Source organism: Somniosus microcephalus, chromosome 6 (assembly GCF_052327205.1).
Source record: "Somniosus microcephalus isolate GS21.2 chromosome 6, FLI_Smic_1.0, whole genome shotgun sequence".
Classification (NCBI taxonomy): domain Eukaryota; kingdom Metazoa; phylum Chordata; class Chondrichthyes; order Squaliformes; family Somniosidae; genus Somniosus; species Somniosus microcephalus.
In genome coordinates, this window is record NC_140992.1 from 147,692,443 (window position 1) to 147,705,620 (window position 13,178).

General features: G+C 48.8%; 1 protein-coding gene across 2 annotated transcripts in view; it reads left to right on the forward strand.

Annotated features, from left to right (window-relative positions):
- LOC147116119 (ephrin type-B receptor 1) overlaps positions 1 to 13,178 on the forward strand; it is a 474,793-nt gene that overhangs the window by 342,809 nt on the left and 118,806 nt on the right. For both annotated transcript variants that reach the window (XM_085990885.1, XM_085990884.1), the window contains exon 9: positions 6,072 to 6,287. In XM_085990885.1, the coding sequence (XP_085847011.1) occupies positions 6,072 to 6,287 (216 nt within the window). The remainder of the gene's footprint in view (positions 1 to 6,071; positions 6,288 to 13,178) is intronic.

The window sequence follows — 13,178 nt, forward strand, 5'->3', positions numbered from 1 at the left end:
CTGATCAGTGCCCAGCCCTACAGCAGTGTGAGGATCTGATCAGTGCCCAATCCTACAGCAGTGTGATGATCTGATCAGTGCCCTGTCCTACAGTGGTGTCAGGATCTGATCAGAGCCCAGCCCTACAGTAGTGTGATGTCCTGTTCAGTGCCCAGCCCTGTAGTAGTGTGAGGATCTGATCAGTGCCCAGCCCTGTAGTAGTGTGTGGATTTGATCATTGCCCAGCCCGACAGTAGTGTCAGGATCTGATCAGTGCCCAGTCCTACACTATTTTCAGGATCTGATCAGTGCCCACTCCTGCATTAGTGTCAGGATCTGATCAGTGCCCAGCCCTACACTCGTGTGAGGACCTGGGCAGTGCCCAGTGTGACAGTAGTGGGAGGATCTGATCAGTGCCTCGTCCTATAGTAGTATCAGGATCAGATCAGTTCCCAGTCCTACAGTAGTGTCAGGATCTGATCAGTGCCCAGCCCTACACTCGTGTGAGGATCTGGGCAGTGCCCAGTCTGACAGTAGTGTCAGAATCTGATCAGTGCCCAGTCCTACAGTACTGTGAGGATCTGATCATTGCTCACTCCTACAATAGTGTCAGGACCTGATCAGTGCCCAGTCCTACAGTAGTGGCAGGGTCTGATCAGTGCCCAGCTCTGCAGTAGTGTGAGGATCTGATCAGTGCCCAGCCCTGAAGTAGTGTGTGGATCTGATCAGTGCCCAGCCCGACAGTAGAGTCAGGATCTGATCAGTGCCCAGTCCTACAGTAGTGTGAGGATCTGATCACTGCTCACTCCTACAATAGTGTCAGGATCTGATCAGTGCCCAGTCTGCCAATAGTGTGAGAATCTGATCAGTGCCCAGTTCTACAATAGTGTGATGATCTGATCAGTGCCCAGTCCTATAGTAGTGTGAGGATCAGATCATTGCCCACCCCTCCAGTAGTGTCAGGATCAGAGCAGTGCCCAGTCTTACAGTTGTGTCAGGATCTGAACAGCGCCCATTCCTACGGTAGTGTGAGGATCTGATCAGTGCCCAGTCCTAATGTAGTGTCAGAATCTGATCAGTGCCTAGTCCTACAGTAGTGTGAGGATCTGACCAGTGCCCAGCCCTACAGTAGTGTCAGGATCAGATCAGTGCCCAGTCCTACAGTAGTGTCAGGATCTAATCAGTGCCCAGTCCTACAGTGGAGTCAGGATCTGATCAGTGCCCAGCCCTACAGCAGTGTGATGATCTGTTCAGTGCCCAGTCCTACAGTAGTGTCAGGTTCTGATCAGTGCCCAGCCCTACACTCGTGTGTGGATCTTGGCAGTGCCCAGTCCAAAAATAGTGTCAGGATCAGATCAGTGCCCAGCCCTACAGTAGTATGAGGATCTGATCAGTGCCCAGTCCGACAATAGTGTCAGGATCAGATCAATGCCCTGTCCTACAGTAGTGGCAGTGTCTGATAAGTGCGCAGCCCTGTCGTAGTGTGAGGATTTGATCAGTGCCCTGCCCTGAAGTAGTGTGAGGATCTGATCAGTGCCCAGCCCGAGAGAAGTGTGAGGATCTGAGCAGTGCCCAGTCCTACAGTATTGTGAGGATCTCATCAGTGCCCGGTCCTTCAGTAGTGTGAGGATCTGATCAGTGCCCAGTCCTACAGTAGTGTGAGGATCTGCTCAGTGCCCAGTCCTACAGTAGTGTCAGGATCTGATCAGTGCCCAGCCCTACAGCAGTGTGATGATCTGATCAGTGCCCAGCCCTACAGCAGTGTCAGGATTTGATCAGTGCCCAGTCCTACAGCAGTGTGATGATCTGTTCAGTGCCCAGTCCTACAGTGGTGTCAGGATCTGATCAGTGCCCAGTCCTACAGTAGTGTCAGGATCTGATCAGTGCCCAGTCCTACAGTAGTGTGATGATCTGTTCAGTGCCCAGTCCTACAGTGGTGTCAAGATCTGATCAGTGCCCAGTCCTACAGTAGTGTCAGGATCTGATCAGTGCCCAGTCCTACAGTAGTGTCAGGATCTGATCAGTGCCCTGTCCTACAGTGGTGTCAGGATCTGATCAGTGCCCAGTCCTGCTGTAGTGTCAGGATCTGATCAGTGCCCAGTCCTACAGTAGTGTCAGGATCTGATCACTGCCCAGCCCTACAGTGGTGTGAGGATCTGATCAGTGCCCAGCCCTACAGCAGTGTGAGGATCTGATCAGTGCCCAATCCTACAGCAGTGTGATGATCTGATCAGTGCCCTGTCCTACAGTGGTGTCAGGATCTGATCAGAGCCCAGCCCTACAGTAGTGTGATGTCCTGTTCAGTGCCCAGCCCTGTAGTAGTGTGAGGATCTGATCAGTGCCCAGCCCTGTAGTAGTGTGTGGATTTGATCATTGCCCAGCCCGACAGTAGTGTCAGGATCTGATCAGTGCCCAGTCCTACACTATTTTCAGGATCTGATCAGTGCCCACTCCTGCATTAGTGTCAGGATCTGATCAGTGCCCAGCCCTACACTCGTGTGAGGACCTGGGCAGTGCCCAGTGTGACAGTAGTGGGAGGATCTGATCAGTGCCTCGTCCTATAGTAGTATCAGGATCAGATCAGTTCCCAGTCCTACAGTAGTGTCAGGATCTGATCAGTGCCCAGCCCTACACTCGTGTGAGGATCTGGGCAGTGCCCAGTCTGACAGTAGTGTCAGAATCTGATCAGTGCCCAGTCCTACAGTAGTGTGAGGATCTGATCATTGCTCACTCCTACAATAGTGTCAGGACCTGATCAGTGCCCAGTCCTACAGTAGTGGCAGGGTCTGATCAGTGCCCAGCTCTGTAGTAGTGTGAGGATCTGATCAGTGCCCAGCCCTGAAGTAGTGTGTGGATCTGATCAGTGCCCAGCCCGACAGTAGAGTCAGGATCTGATCAGTGCCCAGTCCTACAGTAGTGTGAGGATCTGATCACTGTTCACTCCTACAATAGTGTCAGGATCTGATCAGTGCCCAGTCTGCCAATAGTGTGAGAATCTGATCAGTGCCCAGTCCTACAATAGTGTGATGATCTGATCAGTGCCCAGTCCTATAGTAGTGTGAGGATCAGATCATTGCCCACCCCTCCAGTAGTGTCAGGATCAGAGCAGTGCCCAGTCTTACAGTTGTGTCAGGATCTGAACAGCGCCCATTCCTACAGTCGTGTGAGGATCTGATCAGTGCCCAGCCCTACAGTAGTATCAGGATCAGATCAGTGCCCAGTCCTACAGTAGTGTCAGGATCTAATCAGTGCCCAGTCCTACAGTGGAGTCAGGATCTGATCAGTGCCCAGCCCTACAGCAGTGTGATGATCTGTTCAGTGCCCAGTCCTACAGTAGTGTCAGGTTCTGATCAGTGCCCAGCCCTACACTCGTGTGTGGATCTTGGCAGTGCCCAGTCCAAAAATAGTGTCAGGATCAGATCAGTGCCCAGCCCTACAGTAGTATGAGGATCTGATCAGTGCCCAGTCCGACAATAGTGTCAGGATCAGATCAATGCCCTGTCCTACAGTAGTGGCAGTGTCTGATAAGTGCGCAGCCCTGTCGTAGTGTGAGGATTTGATCAGTGCCCTGCCCTGAAGTAGTGTGAGGATCTGATCAGTGCCCAGCCCGAGAGAAGTGTGAGGATCTGAGCAGTGCCCAGTCCTACAGTATTGTGAGGATCTCATCAGTGCCCGGTCCTTCAGTAGTGTGAGGATCTGATCAGTGCCCAGTCCTACAGTAGTGTGAGGATCTGCTCAGTGCCCAGTCCTACAGTAGTGTCAGGATCTGATCAGTGCCCAGCCCTACAGCAGTGTGATGATCTGATCAGTGCCCAGCCCTACAGCAGTGTCAGGATTTGATCAGTGCCCAGTCCTACAGCAGTGTGATGATCTGTTCAGTGCCCAGTCCTACAGCGGTGTCAGGATCTGATCAGTGCCCAGTCTTACAGTAGTGTCAGGATCTGATCAGTGCCCAGCCCTACAGTAGTGTCAGGATCTGATCAGTGCCCTGTCCTACAGTTGTTTGAAGATCTGCTCTCTGCTAAGCCCTACAATAGATTGAGGATCTGGTCAGTGCCCAGTCCTGCAGTAGTGTCAGGGTCTCATCAGTGCCCAGTCCTACAATCGTGCCAGGATCTGATCAGTGCCCAGTCCTACAGTAGTGTGATGATCTGATCAGTGCTGAGCCCTTGAACCCACCAGGTTTGTGACCTGAGAAATTTTGCTTCCTTTATGTACCTCTAAGGCTCTGTGGTGCACACGTATGTAGCTCACGAAGACCAAAGCTCGAGCACCGTGATGTAGACTAATGTTCAAAAATATAATGAAAGTAGAAAGGGTGTTAGTCAAAGTTTCACTTCACAGGCAGTTGTAGTGAAAATCAGTTCAGAAAATCGACTTGAAGTACAACTTGGGAATAAATAATAATGGAACACTGCCGACACATGATATCTCATCAAAGATTCGCTGATTTTAATTATGGCAGAGACTTCTCCAAATGTGACTTTTATTTTACAATTGAGAAGCACTCAGTAACTTGCACTCAATAAGCTAACAAGCAATTTGAAAATCAGCTGGTGTTTTCTGACAGCTGGAATCCAGTGTTTAAGGTCAAAGTTTTACATGCTGTTAAATGGAGGGTGAGAAAGGATTTCTCAGTTTAGCTATGTTGGTAAAATGACCGTCCTGTGTAACACTAATCTGCACAGACCAAAAACGTTCAAGAAGACATTCCCAGCCTGCTCCAGGGCATCATTTGCTAGTGCCACCATTAGCTTCCGTGGCCCAGGACTTGGGTGCGGGGGTCTCAACCTCTGGTGGTTGCTGTCCTGTCACCTCATTTGAAATGTCCTGTGCGTGGATGGTTAAGTTTTCGAGTTTCTTGCACTATTTTTACTCGAGAAATTTTTGGTTTCTGTGTTTCAAACTACAGTACTGCCGTAGGGGAGGCCCAGCCTCTCGAGCATGTTTTCACTTGGCATGTTACCAAGGTACAATTCATCATGTGCCTAGGGTAACAAACAGAGAACAAAGAGAGACCTTCAGCAACTGGTTCAGTCCCAATCTTCCATGGGATCTTCCTTGTCTTCAAAAATGGTTTGGTGGCACTATCCCAGCCTGGTCCATCGCATTCTCTTTAGACGTTCCAATCAGGCAAGCTCTCTTTGAAGATTCTAGATCAACTCATATGGTTGTGAATCTTTGGAATTCTCTACCCCAAAGGGCTGTGAATGCTCAGTCATTGAGTATATTCAAGACTGAGATCGATAGATTTTTGGATTCTTAGGGAATCAAGGGATATGGGGATCGGGCAGGAAAGTGTAGTTGATGTAGAAGATCAGCCATGATCTTATTGAATGGCGGAGCAGGCTCGAGGGGCCGAAGGGCCTACTCCTGCTCCTATTTCTTATGTTCTTATCACACGCACTGATTTGAAAATTGCCGCCTCATAATTCCAAAATAGTTACTGGGGTTTTTGAATTTAAATAACTGGTACATTCACAAAGCTGCCAATCACACATGCACACACACATAGCTGAACAAATTGCTCAGCAGGTTTGTATTTGAATTGAGTGGCTTGGCTCCTCCCTCAAGCAAACTGCCCGGCAACTAACTGAACAATAGTCACAGCATTATATGGCGTTAAGCTGGGATAATAACATAAGAAATAAAAGCAGGAGTAAGCCGTACGATAGGACAGAATATCTGTGAGTGAAGTTGTTTGTTTAACCGTGGCATAATTAAAGGAAACAACATCAAGCCAAACCCCAGACAGCGATACTTCACTTTTGTCAAATGAGCATCGGTGAGAACGAGGTTGAGTTATGGGGTGCTGCCTTCCACAGTTAAATAGCCTGTCAGCACTCACAGGTAAAGAATGACCACTTGGACGAGTTAGCAGCAGAGTGCTGATGAAACCATACCCCAACAAAGATTCAAGACCTTCAGGTAGAGGGGTGAGGATGCTGTCATTTTTGTTTTAAGAGGATTTGAGGTGGAGTTGGCCACCCGTGTGTTTTCCCTGTGTGCTAGGCTAAAGACTTTCCCTCCTGATTTTTCTTTTGTTATTGAACACATGCACGTATACTAATGAACTTGTTTATTTTCTGCAGCAAAATGACGGGCAGTTCACAGTGATCCAGCTGGTGGGGATGATGCGGGGCATCGCGGCAGGGATGAAGTACCTGTCGGAGATGAACTACGTGCATCGTGACCTGGCTGCACGCAACATCCTGGTCAACAGCAACCTGGTGTGCAAGGTGTCAGACTTCGGCCTGTCACGTTACCTGCAAGATGACACCTCAGACCCCACCTATACCAGCTCTCTGGTGAGTCCGAGTTTCACATTGAGTGGACCAGCTGGAACGGCAGGACAAACCTGGGGGTTGGGGGGCCCCGTTCGACAGAAGGGCGGACCAGAGAATCGGTGCTGCAGTGATGTGGTCCTCTCCCCAACCACCCTTGCTACCATCAAGTCTCCCCACTGAGCGTATGGATTAGGAGTGAAAATGGCAGGCAGGCAGGAGTACAGTATTTGCATAAGCTCCAAGCCCCTACCTACAGACAGGATTGTTGGCTGATCGTGGAAGCAAACCTGGAGTGTTTGGGTCTTTCTTGTGACTTTTTTGGTCATTATTTCATTATTGTTTGTGGGACATTGCAATGGGGCAGGCCCCATCTGTCCTCTCAGATGGGCATAAGAGAGCCCATGGCGCTACTCGATGAAGTTCAGGGGAGTTCTCCCCAGTGTCCTGGCCAATATTTATCCCTCAACCAACATCACAAAAAAAAATTATAGAATCACAGAAACTTACAGCACAGAAGGAGGCCATTCGGCCCGTCGTGCCGGTGCTGGCTTTGTGAAAGAGCAGCCGTGCTCAGTCCCACACCCCCGCTTTTTGTCTGTAACCCTGTAAGCTCCTCACCCTCAAGAACCCGTCCAATTGCCTTTTAAAATTATTGATGGAATCATCTTCCACCACCTTCTCAGGTTGAGCGTTCCCGATCCCAACAACTCTCTGAGTGAAAAAAGTCTCCTCATCTCCCCTCTAGATCTTTCTCCAATAATTTTGAATCTGTGACCTCTGGTTATTGACCCAGTCACCAGAGGGAATAGTTTTTTTCTCTCTACTCTATCAAAACCTCTCATCATCTTGAAAACCTCTATTAGGTCACCTCTTTACCTTCTCTGTTCCAAGGAGAACAGTCCTAACTTTTCCAACCCCTCCTTATAACTGAAGCCACTCATCCCTGGTAACATCCTGGTAAACCTGCTCTTTCTATGGCCTTTACATCTTTCCTGAAGTAATCATTTATCTCTTTGCTGTTCGTGGGAGCTTGCTGTGTGCAAATACGCTGCCGTGTTTCTTACATTACAGCAGTGACTACGCTTCAAAAGTACTTCACTGGTTGTAGAGCACTTTGGGACATCCTGATGTCATGAAAAGCGCTATAGAAATGCAACTCCTTTCTTTTTTCTCATCCCTTTGTATTTACTGAAATCTTGGGAGTCGTTATGTGTAGAAGACTTGCAGTCTCTCTGAGATGCTGAAATTATTGCAGTGCCAAGCAGTGCCTCTTGTAGAGTGGGAGGTACCATGCTGGTCTCAGTAACATGTTGAGCGAATCCTTCTATAGGTTGGTCCCGATTTTAACTCCAGGTGGATTCCCTGCTCAGGCCTGAGATAAAATCACAGTTGGGACTCAATGATGTGAGTGGGCCGCAACATGCATATATAAAGAAGGACCCTGTTGGCTCCGGGCGCCTGTCCTTGCTGCCTGCTCAGGAGAGCAGGTTAAAATTGCAGATCTTGTGATCATGGCAGCTTTCGGACAGGGAAGAGCCAGAGCGATTTTAACTGTCCACCCACCAGATTTCTGCTGAGTGAGTAGGGTTAAAATCGCCCCTGTTTCTGGCTCTCTGTTGTGCTTTAAGGCAGCTCCTTTTATTAAGTGCATAAACCTTTATACATAATGAATACACTTGGCATTATTTAGAACGGAACATTGCCAGTTTTGCATTATCCCTTTGCTTCATTGCATCTTATTTAAAACTTAATTAGCTCCAACCCAGAACAAATCTGCCAGTGTAGAGGGTTTGCATTGCTGGTAATCTTCACACACTGTATTCAAACTATTCAGCAATGTTTTGCTCTGATTGTGATATTTTCAGTGTTGAGAGATGTCAGTTTGTTATCTGGGAGGAGTTGTTTTTTTTAAATTTTCACTATTCAGGTAAACAGTTTCTTAGAAAATGTTTAAGTCCCTCCATGACCGCTCTGTTCCCTATCTCTACAGCATCCTCCACCCTTATAACCTTCCCCCCCCCTCCACCGACCAATGAACTCTTTGTTCCTCTGACTGGTACATCGCCCGCCTTCATCCCATCATTGGCGGCCGTGACGTCAGCTGTCTAGGCCCCAGGCCCTGGAGGTGGGTGGGCTAGATGGTCTTCTCCTGCCTGAAACTCTTACTACGTTACTGTGCTCATGACGGTGTGTGAAAAGGCTGGAGACAACAGGAGAGTGAGGTCAGCTGCTGGCCACAGATTACACCCCAGATAAACACAGGGCACAAGCTTTGGCAGTGGATATTAAATGGACCAGGGAGATTTAATAGAGTTGTTCAAAATTAGGAAGGGTTTTGACAAATAAGGAAAAACTGTTTCCAGTGGCTGGAGGGTCAGTAATCAATGGACACAGATTTAAGATACAGTAATTGGCAAAAGAACCAGGGGGGAGATGAGAATATTTTTTTATATTCCAGATGAGAATATTCCAGATCCTATTTATGTTGTGATCTGGAATGAACTACCTGAAAGGGTGGTGGAAGCAGATTCAATAGTAACTTTCTAAATGCATTAGACATATACTTGAAAAGGAAAGATTTGCAGGGCTGTGGGGAAAGTGCAGGGGGATGGGCCGAGTGGCCTCCTTCTGTGCTGTATGATTCTAGTTGATCACGTTGGAAGCTGCCCGGGTTGAGAGAGCAAACAGTTCACTTTCAAAGCCTGGCAACATTTGCCCCAGGCCCAGGATGGTACTCACATGGCATTGAAGGCCTCGTGTCAATGCCCCTCACTTTTTGTCAACCGGAAAGGGTATCATTCTATTAATGTGCAGCTAGCATGTGATGCCAATCACATCATTCTGCTTGAGAACGCCTCTCACCCTAGAAACTGCCATGGCTCATTTGTACTTTGGTACACTACAATATCTGCTTATTTGAGTCAGAATAACTGCTGGAGTCCAGAGATACCCCCTGCAATGCTGGCCAGTGACACCTCTCCAGCATCCAAGCTCAGAAGCAGCGAACAGGTATAATGAGGTTCTTGGAACCACTCGCAATAGAGCAGACATGTGGCATGTTTAAGTGCTACATACAGATAGGACCATTATCCCAATAATTGCTCACCGATCTTTCAGATGAGATGTTTAACCAAGGCTCCATCTGCCATCTCAGGTGGGCGTAAAAGATCACAGGTACTATTCGAAGAAGAGCAGGGGCGTTCTCCCCGGTGTCCTGGCCAATATTTATCCCTCAACCAACATCACTAAAAAAAGAACATTATCACATTGCTGTTTACGGGAGCTTGCTGTGCGCAAATTGCCTGCCACGTTTCTTACAATACAACAGCGACTACACTTCAAAAGTACTTCATTGGCTGTGAAGCTCTTTGGAATGTCCTGAGATTGTGAAAAGTGTTCTATAAATACAAGGGCCTAGAAATTCAGTGGGCCTTGCGCCCACTTAGCGCCTAAAGAGGTCTTCTGCGCCGGCGGGGTTGGTAGCGCGGAAATTGAGTGCAGCGTTAATGGCGGCGGTAGCTGTTAGCGCTGCCCCGGCACCGATGACGTCATTGGTGTGCGCGGTGCCCCGGTAACGCCCCGAAACCGCGCCGATCCCCATATTTATTTGCGGCCGCCTCCTCCGAAGCGGCCGCAAACAGCGACCAGAAAACGGGGCCGTCCTGAAGCCTTAGTGGGGCACTTTAAAGCGGAAGGTGCAGCCGGCCGCTTTTGCGGCGGCTGCCTGCCCGCACCTCCTTCCCCGGCCTCCTCCACCCCCCCCCCCCGCGGCATTGCCGGCTGCTTTCCGCGAGCCCGGCACTTCTCCGTTGTGCCGGGCTCTTTTGCTGGCACTCGCGATCGGGGCTCCGGCTGTTGCAGGCACCTCCCCCTTAAGAGAGGGAGGAAGGCCTGCTGTACCGCAGCCTGCCGCACCGCATCGGGTGGCGCTGCGGCAACTAGCGCGCCGATATTCAGTTGCAGCGCCCCAAGCGGAGGCGGGCACACCCTGGTATAGCGCCCGCTTCCGAATTGGGGCGCAGAAGACGAATATCTGGCGAGCGCTAATGCCTCCCCGCCCAGCGCTAACTTTTGGGCGCGAGCGAGCTGGCCGCCCCAAAGTGAATTTCTAGGCCAAGCTCTTTCTTTAATACAGACCACAATTCTGCAAAGTTTCGATCCCCTTAGCAAAAAGGTCACCTCTTACTGTATAATCAAATGGAGCAGAGACCGACATACTCCAACTTTAAATACAGTAGCACACGCCCCAACAGACAATGGGCCAGAAATTCGTGACCAAATGCGTGAGTACGGTCTGGGTACTCACGCATCTGGCCGTTGGAAATGCCGGCGTTCAGCATGCACAGCGCATGCGGGGAACGCCGGCATTTCCAGACCTCGGAACGAAGGGGTTCATAGGCACAGCGCGTGCGACTGCACAGGCAGCGCTTGCGCAGTGAACTTCGTCGATTTCATTCATGGATTCAGTGAGGGTAAGTCCTTACAAGTTACACTTGAAAAAAGCATGTGTAAAGTTGTTCCAAGGCTGTGGAGGAAGATATATTTTATCGTGGAGCTTCTGAAAGGCAATATTTTTGTTTGGGAAAGGGAGGGAAGTTATTTTAAGAAATTTTAAGTAAGTTTTAAAGTTTAAATTTTTTTTTTTAAACGGGTTTTCAGAACGGTAGGTAGAAGGAGCAATTGTGGCTGTGTGAATTGAATGTGAAAATGAGTGTTCTAAAATGAGTAATGTAACATTTCCAGCACTTTTAAGAAAGAAACTTTTCATCAGTAATAAGTAATTATGTATGTATGTCCGCATATATTCCTTTACGTATATGTATGTATGTTTTATATTCCTTTACTTATGTGTATGTATGTATGTTTTTAATTATGATTTTCCAATAAGTTACTTTCTCTGAAAGTCATAATTAAATAATACATTCATACACATAAGTAAAGGAATATATACATAACACGCAAAGGAATATATACAGACATACATACTTTCAGAAGCTCCACGATAAGAAATATCTTCCTCCGCAGCCTCTGGAGCAACTGTACCCATGCTTTTTTCATGTGTAAGTTGTAAGGACTTGACCTCACTGAAAGCATGAATGAAAGCGGCGAATTTTACTGCGCACGCGTTCTGCCTCTGAACCCCTTCGTTCAGAGGACAGGAAATGCCGGTTTTCCCCGCATGCGCTGTGCATGCTGAAAACCGGCATTTCCTCCGGCCAGACACGTAAGTACCCCGACCGTACTCGCGCATTTGGAAGGGAATTACTGGGCCAACATTTTACATGTCAATAAAATGAAAAATTTAACAATTGCACGATTTGCCCCCTCGCATCTGCGACTGAGGGTCCAAGGAGGTGCATTGCGCAAGAGGTCATCATCATACGTATCCTCACACTGTTCCCTTTCGGGAACTGTATGAAGTGGTGGAAGGATTTATGGCCGTGATTAACGCTCATTCCATGACCGTAACCATCTTTGAACCAGCCATTAGGGTGGTTAGTCCTATGGCGTGAGGGTTTTACGGGCTCCCACAACCCATCTGAGGTGGGGGGGGGGGGGGCCACCCACACCCACACCCACGGACGCAAGTATCCCGCTGGATGTCCACCCAGAATTTATAGTTGGAGCTCCGACTCCACTTGCCGGGACTGTCTGGAGTGGGGTTCGAAACCCTACTCCTTCTGGCCCAGCGGCGGGGATGCTTACTGCTACGCATAAGGCCCACTCCGCACAAAAGGTGACACCCATACGTTTCCTGCGCCTTTTCCCTCCCCGTGACTGGAGCCCTATGCTGCCACTTGAAAGACCAAGCTATCATCTGCCCTTTTTGCGGCGCCTTTGACTTCTCATTACCAATGATGAGCAGGCGCTGCGCCTCCACCTCCTTGAGGAGATTGCTGAGGTCATCATCAGTTCAATTGTGAGTTCTTTTAATGCCGTGAATTGTGCTCATTCCAGCCATTTCACGTTGCTAATCGGATTGGGCCTTTGGCATAGCAGTAGAATCCCCGCCGCTGGGCCAGGTCAGGGTAGGGTTTCGAACCCCGCTCCAGACAGTCCCGGCAAGTGGAGTCGGAGCTCTGGCTCTAAATTCTGGGTTGACATCCAGTGGGATATTTGCGTCCGTGGGTGTGGGTGGCCCCCCCTCCTTGTATAGCTTGTGGGAGCCCGTAAAACCCTCCCGCCATAGGACTAACCGCCCTAATGGCTGGTTCAAAGATGGTTACGGTCACAGAATGAGCGTTAATCATGGCCATAAATCCTTCCACCACTTCATACAGTTCCCCAAAGGGAACAGTGTGAAGACACGTATGACGACAACATTGCTAAATAAATAAATGGAATTTAAAAAAATCTTTTAGGGCTTTTAAAAGTCTTTAAATTGCTTTAATTCTGTTTAAAACTACTTCAGATTCTTCAAAATAATGTAAACGTTTTTAAAAGTTTATAAAAGTTACCAAAAGCTTCAAAAAACTTCCAAAAACCTATTTAAACTGCTGCTTTGCATGTAAAAATGCTTAGCAGCTTGGCAGAAACATTGGGGGCATGTCCTGTGAAACTGTGACCTCAAGGGGCGTGTCTCAGTTGCACAGCGCGCTACAGGCTTCGCGCTGGCTGCACTCCTGGGCGGCGTGACGTCATACGCTGCCCGGGATTCTTCTTTTTGAAACACGAATTCCAGGCGTCCCTGGAGGTGATCGGCAGGCGTGTCGGGTAAGTGCAAATCGGGACCTTGCACGCGCGGCAAGCCCCGTTCACGAATTTCTGGCCCAATATCTCCATTTACACATTGGGCACACACACACACTCATACACACACCCCCCCCACACACACACACACGCACACACACACTCACACACGCACACACACTCATACACACACACACCACACACACACACACACTCACACAC